The sequence below is a fragment of the Zootoca vivipara genome, chromosome 8 (assembly GCF_965207765.1).
Source record: "Zootoca vivipara chromosome 8, rZooViv2.hap1.1, whole genome shotgun sequence".
NCBI lineage: Eukaryota > Metazoa > Chordata > Lepidosauria > Squamata > Lacertidae > Zootoca > Zootoca vivipara.
Genome location: NC_142591.1, coordinates 25,252,092 through 25,264,263, shown reverse-complemented (window position 1 = coordinate 25,264,263; position 12,172 = coordinate 25,252,092). Strand labels below are relative to the sequence as shown.

The window sequence follows — 12,172 nt, the reverse complement described above, 5'->3', positions numbered from 1 at the left end:
CTGCTCCAGATGATGGACTCAAACTCTCAAACTCCCATAAGCTCTAGCAAGCATGGTCATGGATCAAGGAGTGTTGCCATCCAAACAGAATCTGGGAGGGCCCTAAGTTCGCCATCCCAAAATGTGCAGCAATGGGACGTTCAACATAGCTGCTTCACAGCATAGCACTACAAGAGAGAAGTTACACCTGCTGAAATTCCCTCCTCATCTATACAGCTATCGAAAGGCAGAGCAGCCCTATCCTGTCTCTCACGTGGCCATCCTAACTTTCCAGGTCAGTACACTGACTTACATTGGGGTGGTGACAATGTTTTTTAAAAATAATAATAATAATGGATCTGTATGGATCTTAAGGCTCCAAGTCCATTTGAAAAGGGGTCGCAAGAACGGTACCCTTGCTGGCTGACGAGCATGTAATGGAAAAGAAGTTCACAGATGATCAGATGCAAGTTTATATACTCCCATGTGTTTCCTTCTCCCTTCCACGACTTATTTATGGAGGCCCTCAAACCGAAAACAACGTATCTTATTTCACAAGCAGAGTGGTTAACAGGAAGTATAATAACCTGTGAATAACTTTAACAGGAAGTCCATGAACTTAGAACAGGGTTGTTTTGTTTTGTTGTTGTTTTATAAACTAAGCAGTTAATCTTTGTTCATTCCAAAAGATCTCTTAAGATAACAGGCATACTTGCTTTTTCCCTTTCTTTTGCCTAACAAACAATCCAAGTTATTTTTTTTAAAAGAAGAGTGGGTTGCGTATTAAATTGTACATGTTTTAATAAAAACAATACTACTTGAAGCACTACATAATTAAGTGCTCCCAAAAAATCCACAGCCCCAACATATTATTCAGCATTTTTACAGCCATACAAAGGCACAGCACTGTTATAGCTCCCATATTACAGATAAGGAAACTCCAGCACTGAGCCTGGGAAACACGGGCTTGTCTAAGGCAAACCAAAACATGCACAGCTCAGACAAGATTCTATCTATCCACCTATAAAAACAGAATTCTTTTCAATGTGTTCACCTTTAAGGTAGGAATGGGGAACGATGGGTGTAACCAGAATCTCAGTTAAGTATTTTTACTGATTTGGGGGGGGGCAGCTGCCCCCCTGCCCCCCTTGGCTGCACCCATGTGGGGAACCTATGGTCCTCCAGATGTTGCTGGACTACGATTTCACCATTGCAGGACTTTAGTAAAGGAAGAGGGAGGAATGTGCAGAAATCTCTTCATCTTATTATCTTCCCTCCTATCATCTGCAGGGAACCCAGAGGGGTTTAGAGGAGGTCTCCACTGATGCAAAATTGACACAACAGTCCTAAACACACACACACACACACACACACACACACACACACACACACACACATATTGTGCATAGCTGCCAAGTTTTCCCTTTTCTCGCGAGGAAGCCTATTCAGCATAAGGGAAAATCCCTTTAAAAAAGGGATAACTTGGCAGCTATGATATTGTGACAACATTCCCTAGGGATCAGCTATAGAAGAAACAGGGTCTGTAAAATATATAGGCTATAACATATTAGCATAACTAAAAAATAATTGCTACAGGTGAGGTTCCACAACAAAACATCGCAAAGGGTAAGATTCTTTCTCTTCTCCCTCCCTCTCCCCATACTTTCTGGTTCCACAGGCAGCCTGAGTCACTCCTAGGGACGACCTGGGAATGTTAACTTTGTTGTTGTCTTTTTACCCTGGAGCCAATGAAATAATAATAATAATTTATTATTTATACCCCGCCCATCTGGCTGAGTCTCCCCAGCCACTCAATGAAAGGTCTCGGGGGAAGAACACAAAACTTCCTCTGAGCTTATGGTACTCAGGCTTACACGACAGCATCTGGGGCAAAAACTGTGGCAGTGTGGTATGAAACTTGTTCCACATAATATAGCTGATCATTTGTGGGGGTTTCAAACGGAGTGCACCCCTCTTCTTAGCCAGCTCCTCATTCCTTTGGTCACTCACTCCTCCTCCCTTAACTCCCCCGCCCGCCTTCCTCCTGGCCGAAAGCTGCCACCGGGTTTCCTGCCTGCAAACCTCTTTGACCAAGTTCCCCTCCGAAGCTGTCAAGGGGGATGGAAGTATCACCATGAGCACAAGGGGATTCGGAAACCGAGCTCTGCGAATATGTGCTTGATCATCTGCATCCATTTCAAAGGGCCAGTTCTTTATTTTTTTTAAGGGATTCATATAATTAATTCAATCGCGAGCATTTCCAAGCGGTTTACGTAAAATTAAACCAAACTTCATGAAACCAAACTGGAACCCGAACACTACCTTAAAATGGCTGGCGGAGCAAGATAATTTTTGCCATGCTCCTGAAGTCCAGCTTGAAGAGCGTCTGTCTAATTTCAGTTGGGAGGGAGTTCCACGGACTTCGGCCCACAACACCGAATGCATGGCTTCTTCCACTACCAATTGCCTCAGGCTGAATGCTGTACTTCAGCCATAACTCATTCCGTAACTGAGGAATGGGCCCTGGATCCTGCTCTCTGCTGTCCGAGTTCCATGGCATCATGAGGGCAGGTTGCATGTCTCCAGGCTGTTTGCTGGGTTTCCCCGACCGATTTATTGCAGACCTCAATGAAGTCACACACATGCTCTCCCATAAGTTGGGGGGTACCCACTCCCAGCTTTCTCCCTAGTCCCCATTTGGCTGGGCACCCTTCCAATCTGCATGGAGCATACCCGTTTTATTAAGAGGCAAAGCAATATTTACTTAGAGGCAAACCAATATATCTTCAGCCAGACCTTATTTACACTTGCACATTTGGAGAAGTATGACCCTGGGGAGTCAGAGCTCAATATTGCAATGTTTCCATTTGGATTCAGGTCATGTTACTTTAATTTTTAAAAAAATCATCTGGATGCTCTACGACTGTCAAGGAACTGATGAGAGGAAATGTGAATTTACACCTACATATATGTAAAATTTCCATTTGAAATTTTAAAGGTGTTTTTTTTTAAGGGTACAGAAAATTATGCCTTGCTGAACAAAACATAATGGTGTTCCATGAGGTCTCAGGCTACAGAATTAAAACACCAATACTATTAAAAGAATGTTTCACCTCCTAATATTTGCTCTCTCTCTCTCACTCTCAAACTTTCCTTTCACTGTCCTGGTCTTAGAATGTTATGAATGCAGAATACAGAATATCATATTTTCCTACTCATGAAGGACATCTGGTGGCGAACCAGAGTTAGCTTACTAGAAATTATTCCATACAGGGGAAATGGCAAGTTTGCTTTTTGAATTAGCTCCTTTAAATTCTTGCCCCAAAGCCAAGGTACTGTCTGTGCTAGTATTCAGAAGGTGTGGCACCTCTTTGTCAGTGATGTACTGTAAATACACCCATGAAATCATCAGCAGAGGAATTTAAGAGCATTTATCAGGGAGAAAAAACTAAAACACTGTACTTAAATGTATAATTTATCTGTCACCTTATAATCTCGCCTTTCCTCCAAAGAGCTCAGGGTGGCATAATTGAAGCTATTTCATCTACATAACAACCCAATTATGTAGGTTGTATTGCATAAATGTCTTTTCAAGACCACCTAGTGTCATGATTGGCTCAGGATTTCAATCTGGCCTTTTGAATGCATATCCAAACTCTACTCCCTATCATGAAGATTTCCTCTGGCAGCTTTAATGAGTAGGACAAAGGTTCCCAAACTGTGGTCCATACACCACCAGTGGACAGCAAACTTCATTCAGGTGACCCGAAGCAACTCCACATTATATAGCTGTTTTGATTTTTAATTGTATTTTTATTGCTTCTTTTTATTTCTTAGGCTGTATTTTATTACATTACCATTTGAATTCTATGTAATTCAGTAATTGCAATAGACTTATTCTAATAGAATGGAATTTTTCCATGGAATAAGACAGTAAAATACATTGTGAGAAATAAAAGAATCAAGGAAAGCACAATGAAAAAACATGCAGCGTCTAACATTGAATATTGCAAGCCCAACAAAAGGCAGAAAAATATTTTAAGTGGCCCACCAAAACCTTCAGCAATTTTCTAGTTGGGTAGGACTGAATCTACACATATATTTAAAAGGCTGTGAAAATATAATATATATTTTAGGGATGTGGGTGGCGCTGTGGTCTTTGCAACTGTATAGCTGAGTCCTAGGTCATAGGTAATTAAAGTTGTATAACTCATTCCTGGCCCACATAACATATATTTGAATCTTTAAAAAGCACACTTGCTCACATGTACAACACTGTGGTGCACCCAAGTGCACATATCAAGGTCCTGTGTTTGCACACTCTTCAACCACATTAATACAAGGGAAAGCACCTCCCAGGGGAGCAAACGCAGAAGCTACTGTGTTTGAAGACAATGAGCACACATACAAGAACAGCAGTGCCCAGCTTATTAAACTAAAGAGACTTCCAGTGCAATACAGATGTTCTCAGAAATAAGGAACATTGGAACTTAACTACCAGGCAACTAAGTACAGGATTGCAGCTTCATTAACTGATTATTTTGGGACCTATTTCCTTAGGGTTTCAGATACACATTAGTGACCAATATTTATTAGGGATCAGTAGTATTTTGTCAACAACAACAACAAATAATGTAAGTATTTATAGGAAGAAAGATTTTCGATGAAAATGAGAGAACTCTCTCTCTCTCTCTCTCTCTCTCTCTCTCTCTCTATATATATATATATATATGAGTTCAGAAGCAATAATTATGTCATGGGCACCTTTCAAAACACTAATAGAGCAGTCCTATATTTATCTGCTCATAATAAATCCTATTGAGTTCAATGGGACTTACGCTTCAAAGAGGTAAGAATTGTGGTGATTCTGTGACCATTTTAGGCCTTGAATATACAAATAGCTGGCAATTCTTAACTACATTTACATTTTTTGAGAAATATAGCCCTCATTAGCATGAGTTCAAGTGTGGATTTTCTACCCTCTAAAGAGGGACTACTGTACAAAACATTTTAAAGGCTGCATTTCAGTGGGATATGCATATAAAAATCGTGCCTTGGTTTTCAAACAGCTTAGTTCCCGAACGTTTTGGCTCCCGAACGCCGCAAACCCAGAAGTGGCTTTTTGGGTTTGCAAACACTTTTCGGAAGCCGAAAGTCCGACATGGCTTCTGATTGGCTGAAGGAGTTTCCTGCAGCCAATCAGAAGCCGAGCTTTGGTTTCCAAACGTTTTGGAATTTGAACGGACTTGTGGAACGGATTCCGTTCGACTTCCAAGGTATGACTGTATAGTATACTGCATGTGGCTTTTCTTATTTTGCAAGTGCAACATAGTTATTTCTACTATAAAGTGGGTGAAGCTAATGCATTCAGAGGAAAGAGCCATTATACTCAACGGCTACAACTTTGCTCCACCACGCCCGTGCCCCAAGCTGAACTTCTTAGCACCAGGAACAGATTCTTCTAACACCACCTGTACTCCTGTGTCAAACTCAAACTGCATGGCTTCTGTGAAGGAAGAGGCATCAAACGCACTGTAGTAAGCAGAATTTCTGTCTGCGCGCATGCAGTGCTGGGGAAATGCTGAAATTTGTTCTGCTAATTCAATGGCATGCTGGAGAGCTGGAAGAAAGAAAAGGGAAACACAACCATATTTTAAAATTAGGGAAAGTGGGACACAATAATAGAAAACTGCACCTAGACTTGAGTACAGTGGTACCTCGACTTACAAAGACGATCCGTTCCGCGGCCATCTTTGTAAGTTGAAGTCTTCGGATGTCGAAGCACCGTTTCTGCGCATGCGCGAAGCGCGATTCCGCGCTCCTGCGCAGGCACTGACCGTGCCACTTTGCGCAGGTGCAGGGTGCGCACGCCGAAAAGACTTCCGGGGTTGTCGACTTCGGAAGTCGAAACCTTTGGAAGTAGAATCATTCGGATGTCGAGGTATGACTGTACCCCCTCATGTCTCAGTGTGTCTCTGTATGACTCACTGTTCTGCGTCTCCTTCCAATCAGCTTCCCCTGAGAGACGCTTATCCTGACGGCATCTCTGCACTGGGAGTGAATGGATTCTTCAATCATTTCCAAAGCAGAGGAATTGCATTTTTTTGACAGGATGTGTCCTGCTCTATATCTAAGTCCCAGCTCTGGGTTTGCCTCCTTTCAAATCTTCTATACTTCTTATTCTTATTAAAGGTTTTCTTGCTTTACAAAAGTACATGCCTTCTCTCTTTTTTTCAAGTTGTACAGTCTTTTCTACAGATCAGTTACATTTGTTATGAGACATTAGTGTTGAGGACAGTATAAGGTCAGGAAGAAGAGGGGAGGGGATCTTCTATAATCTATACTTATATACTTCTGCAGAAATACAGCAAGCAGGCTTATCATCATAGAGTGAATAATTCTTCCAAACTCTAAAAACAAACCTCTTTGAGGCGTAAGAGCAAAAAGAGGTTCTCGTTTTTATTTAGAAGGTAGGTGAACTCCAGCTATCAGATGTTATGGGAACAGTACCATGATCCTAGATTCAGGTAGGTAGCCGTGTTGGTCTGACGCAGTAGAAATATATATAAAAAATAAAAATAAGTGTCCAGTAGCACTTTAGAGACCAACTAAGTTTGTTCTTGGTATGAGCTTTCGTATGCATGCACATGGGTATCTGAAGAAGTTATTTTTATATATATTTCTACTATCATGATCCGCTGGCGCCGATTTGTTGCTTAACTTATGAGAGGAAAAGTATAATCTTCATGCAAAAATCACAGCGGCAACTTCCATGAGCAGGAAGTCCTGGTGGAGTGGAAATCCTTGATCATAGAAATTTTTATTGCTATCTCTAATCCCATGGAGACTTTGCTTCAATTATTATTTCCTGTCTACTCTTAATTCTCATTCTGCTTTGTACCACTTTATTGGTGCAGTGGTTCCTATGTATTAATCCAGTAATTCCAAAACAGTGAGTCAAAGCTCACCCATTAGATCACTAATTTCCTGCTCTATACCTGTTATGCTTTTCAGTAAGTTAGATAGGCTTTTATAATGTATGTATCATCTTCATTCTTTCCAGACAACTCATTAAAATGATTTCACACATGTTCTACATTTCATGTAACGCCTTCAGTTAAGCCTCTAAGTACTAGCGCTATATTTTTTATATATATAAACTGCTTTTACATTACCATAACCTCGAACCTTTCATTTCCTGAAGGTAATGCCAGTCTCTAAACACCCTCAATGTAATAGGATTCAATTGCAGAGTAAAAGGGAGGGATGAATGCTTGGCTTAGAAAAGAATATTCTGCTACCCAGGAAGACACAACAGACGCCAGGAGCTTCAGCACAAAACTTTCTGTTTCACAGCTGCCTGCATATCTTTCTGCAGGAACATTTGCTGAACACATTGCAAAACAAAACTGGCTGAAGACAAGTAAACACATTTCAAAGCTGAAGATTCCAAACTGCAAGAAGCAGCTCCCACCCCTCTGCTCCACACTGTGACCTCAGTCCAGAAGAAGACCAACAGCAATGCATAGTGGTATTAAGAGGATCAATGTCTCTCTGATAATCTGCTGGCAAGCCCTATGGTCACAATAAACAAGGCTGGGAAGAAGGAGAGCCTGGGAAGAAGATACCATCTCTGGGCAATATGGGCAGGGCCAAGAACTCTGCATCTATGGAAGAGCATGGGAAGAGCCATCTAAAAATAAAAATGGATGTCTTTGCCCTATTTTCTTTCTTTCCTTCCTTATCAAGTGAATGCATATTTTAATGGAAGACGTCAAGCAGTGGGTATTTAATGAGAAATAGCAACACCTTGCTAATTCACACAACTAGCAACCACTCCTTTTCTTTGACCAGAAATGTTTTTCCAAAAATATCGCACGGATCTCCCAGATCAAAATCAGAGAGAGAGAGAGAGAGTGCGATGGCTGTGGTGAATAAACACTGATTAATTCAACAACAACATCACTAAGAAACCAATATTGTTTGTTTATATAAGCATTGGAAAGCGATTTAAAAGCACACCAAAAAAAACCTCATACTTACGATTCTGCACATAATCACAACTTTGTTTGAATATCCACGTCCACACTTAACCCAGTGTAACTTTATTTGTACTTCCAATACATCCCAATATAGAAATGTACACATATGCGCCAAAAGCTAAGTGTCAAGCTAGATAGCAGCAGTTCTGTGTATTTAAATATAGAACTGCCTCAAACATGCAGAAAGACGGGAGTGAGGTGGTGGTCTGATTTTAACCAAGAAGGCAGGGCGTGGGTTAGGGAGCTGATAACAATTTTTTCCTTTTCTGTACTCCTTACCCTTTTACTGTTAAAATTAGAACTTACCCCTCATCTCCTCCTCCTGTGCGATCAAGTGCCACAACCTGAGAAATATTTTCTGTGTCAACGTCTATCATTGAATCTCTGGACATCTGCCATGGGGACCCCGTGCGTCACAAAGCATTATGGGAGTATGTTTTGAGGCGCATGTTCCGTTCTCATGTGCAGTGCACAGACTAGGTCTCGTAGGCCTGGCCATTACCTGATGTGAACTGAATGTGTCCACTTGTTCACTGGCAGCTGCATGAGAGGATAAGGAGTGATGGGAAACCATCTTAAAAAGGGGAAATTTCTCCACTGTTACTCACCTTCTAATTACCAGTAAGTATTTCCTAATAAGGTTCAGTTGTTAGAACACCCTTGGCCTCTTCTAAAAATAAATAGTATGTGCTTAAACAAGTGCTAGGCACCATGTAGGAATTATATACTGCATAAAAGGGATGGAATCTTTACCACCTAAAACAAGATAGTGTGCAAAGGGCAGAGGACATGAAAGGGAAGAGAAAGAAGGACAGGCAGAGAAGAGGGCCCTACAGCCAGGGGCAGGCCCTAAGTGGCCTCAGTCCAGTATACCTGAAGAAGCGTCTCTACCTCCATCGTTCTGCCCGCACACTGAGGTCCAGCACCGAGGGCCTTCTGGCGGTTCCCTCGCTGCGAGATGCCAAGTTGCAGGGAACCAGGCAGAGGGCCTTCTTGGTGGTGGCGCCTGCCCTGTGGAACGCCCTCCCACCAGATGCAAAGAGAAAAACAACTACCAGACTTTTAGAGGACATCTGAAGGCAACCCTGTTTAGGGAAGCTTTTAATGATTAATACAGTGGTACCTCTACTTACGAATACCGGTAACTCTACTTACGAATGTTTCTACTTACGAATGGAGCTCTGTCCGCCATCTTGGATGCAGTTTAGATAGGCTTTTTTCTACTTAGGAATTTTTAGATAGGGTTGCTTTGACTTACGAATTTTTTCTCCCAATGCATTCTTATGGGATTCGACTTACATTTTTTTTCAACTTACGAATGTGCGTTCGTAACGCATTAAATTCGTAAGTAGAGGTACCACTGTAAATTAGTGTATTTTAATACTTCTGTTGGAAGCTGCCCAGAGTGGCTGGGGAAACCCAGCCAGATGGGCGGGGTATAAATAATATATTATTATTATTATTATTATTATTATTATTATTATTATTATCAGTGAAACATGAAGGTGCCATTCTGCCACTGCCACCTTTTTACCTGTGCTGCACAGCAGCACCTGCAAAGAGGCAGTGCCACATTTCAACAAGATATTATGCAAGATTTTGACGATCTCTCGTAAGATTTTGATGAGATCTTGTGAGGTCTCACCGGAACCTGCTGCTGCCGCTTCACCAACAAAAGAAATAAAATACAGCTGAAACAATAGACATGCCCCCAAAATGTCACAGACGAAAACTGGGTCTCTCATATATTTACCCTTTTTCTCCCACCACATGCCATCACCAAAATAGAGCCAGTGATTTGCCACAGACAAGCAATACAGAATAAAAGAATTTGTTTACTGGAACTATTAATTGAGCCCTGCCAAGCACTAGTTTCTGATGCAGTACGCTAATAAAACAGCCACAACACTTTCCTTTACAGTATAACCAACTAAAAAACAAACCCAAATTTAAGGATTCTTTAAAAAAAACACCCCAAAACCCAAACTTAAGGATCTTATAATTGATACAGTTGTTACAGAATAGCTGAAATACATTCTGTAACATTTAGTATCTTATCTTGATGAGAAAGGAATTGTGGAACAGACCAAAAGCCCTGTTCAGGCACAGTGAGGACAAGAGTGCCAGCTCTCCCCCCCCCCCTTCACCATTATCATGAGTTGGTGGAGGCTGACCTTTTGAAGTGGGGGGGCCTCCTATACTTCTGGAAGACCCCTGGGGTTCTAGAACCTGGATTTTCCAGGCTTCTAGAACAGTGTTTCTCAACCTTTTTTGGGCCACGGCACACTTGTTCCGTGAAAAAAATCACGAGGCACACCACCATTAAAAAAGTTTAAAAAGTTAACTCTGTGCCGCCCTATATTATAATTATGACTGTAAGAAACACTTGCCAAATATTGCTTTCCGGCGGGTCAGTGTTGTGTATTGGCGGCCGCCAGGCTCGTTTGCACTGAGCTTTGGGAAAGAGGAGGAGAAATATTGCTTTCCGGCGGGTCAGTGTTGTATATTGGCGGCCGCCAGGCACGCGACAATGCAAATCGCCCTTCTCATTGCCGCACGTTGCGGCACACCAGCCAGCATCTCGCGGCACACTAGTGTGCCGCGGAACAGTGGTTGAGAAACGCTGTTCTAGAACACACAGGAAGCCTCCACAAATACTGGTGCCTCCCCATTTCAGAAGACAGCCTTCCGCAAGTTGGAGAGGGATGAGAACACAAGTGGGGGTAGCAGAAGTAAGACACTGGTCCCCGGACTGCCCAGGCCCTTGTGGTTAACTTTTTGCACTTACAGTATTTTGGCAATGCCTATAAAGGGCTAGAGAGGAAGTAGCCACACTGTCTTTAGACAACCAGAAAAGAATTAAGTTAACAACCACAGCCTGGGACTCAGATGACTTTAAAAAGCAAAAGAAATATATAAAAAATGCATTTTATTAAAAATTCTCCCAAAATATGGTTACACTTAGCAAGTTCAAAAGCACAACCAGCTACAGTGTGTACGAATGTCAAGCTGTACCCTTGCTTTGTGGCACAGAGCATCTGTTCACCCACCCCCAATCCTTGGGGGGGGATTTAACTTCTGGGAGCTGGAATAGTAACTTAGGTCAACGTGCAAATATTATTTAGAGCAAATTCTCAAAAGCTTCCCCAAATACAAAAATATGGGCTTTGCCATGGACAAAGCAACGAGAAACAAGAATTCACCTTAGGAAATAGGGGCAGGCAGGGTACATGCTTAGGTGCAACCTGTTGCCTATGCTGTTTTTTAAATTTTATTTAAAATAATAAATAAATAAATAAATAAATAAATAAGAAAGAAGCAGCAGCAGCACAGAAGTGCAAATCTGTTCTTGGCCTATGTTGAAATCAAGAACTGTACAATTTCTGTCACTAGGAACATGTGGCCTTTTTTTTTACGTGTGGCTTTGAGTTTATAAGAAAAGTGTTTTGATTTTCAGTACACACATACCAAAAGTATAAAGCTGGAGCATAGGAGTAATCACAGGATATTACATTTAATAAATTTAAGCCTGAACAAAGCCCCAATTTTGCTTCCCGATGATTCCAGGAAGCAGACTTTGGAAGGCCCACCATGGCAAAGCATTGCTGTCAAGTTTTCCCTTAAGGAAGCCTGTTCGGCATAAGGGAATTTCCCTTTAAAAAAAAGGGAGAACTTGACAGCTATGATGACAAAGTCCAAAGTCCTATGGCCTTCCAACAGCAACTTCCACTCTGATCCTAAACCTCTACTGCCTTATTGGGTATCTGTGAGAAAAGAAAAGGCTACCCAACACAAATCCAGAGTTATCTCCCTAAGGCAATTGGATGGCGCCTTGTACGGCTCCTTCCGGCAATTCCTGCAGCCAAGATGGTGACAAATGTATAGCTCTGCTCTGCTTTGGACCACATTAGCATAGCCGGGGGGGGGGGGTATGTTGTCATCTGGGTAGCCCAGGACCTCCATACACACTGCCCAGGCTTGCATCCTAGAGAGGTCACTTGATTGCTGCTAATGCAGCAGTTTGACTTCACCCCCAGAAGCGCACTCCATTGTCTCTCAGACAGATGGATGCCCAACGCCCCCTGCAACTGTTGCTCCTAAGCAGTAAAGCGATTTCCAGTTATAGACTGTATGTGCTTTACTTACTATTA

At 41.9% G+C, this 12,172-nt stretch overlaps 1 protein-coding gene across 4 annotated transcripts in view; it reads right to left on the bottom strand.

Moving 5' to 3' along the window:
* Positions 1–3,771: 3,771 nt before the first annotated feature.
* LOC118089788 (uncharacterized) overlaps positions 3,772–12,172 on the bottom strand; it is a 30,294-nt gene continuing 21,893 nt past the window's right edge. For 2 of the 4 annotated variants that reach the window (XM_088675165.1, XM_060277978.2), the window contains one exon: positions 4,205–5,599. In XM_088675165.1, coding sequence (XP_088531291.1) covers positions 5,376–5,599 — 224 coding nt within the window. In that variant the 3' untranslated portion in view covers positions 4,205–5,375. Of the gene's footprint in view, positions 5,600–5,656; positions 6,031–12,172 lie in introns of those variants that run through there. The other 2 variants (XM_035124696.3, XM_088675162.1) reach the window with 2 other exon arrangements.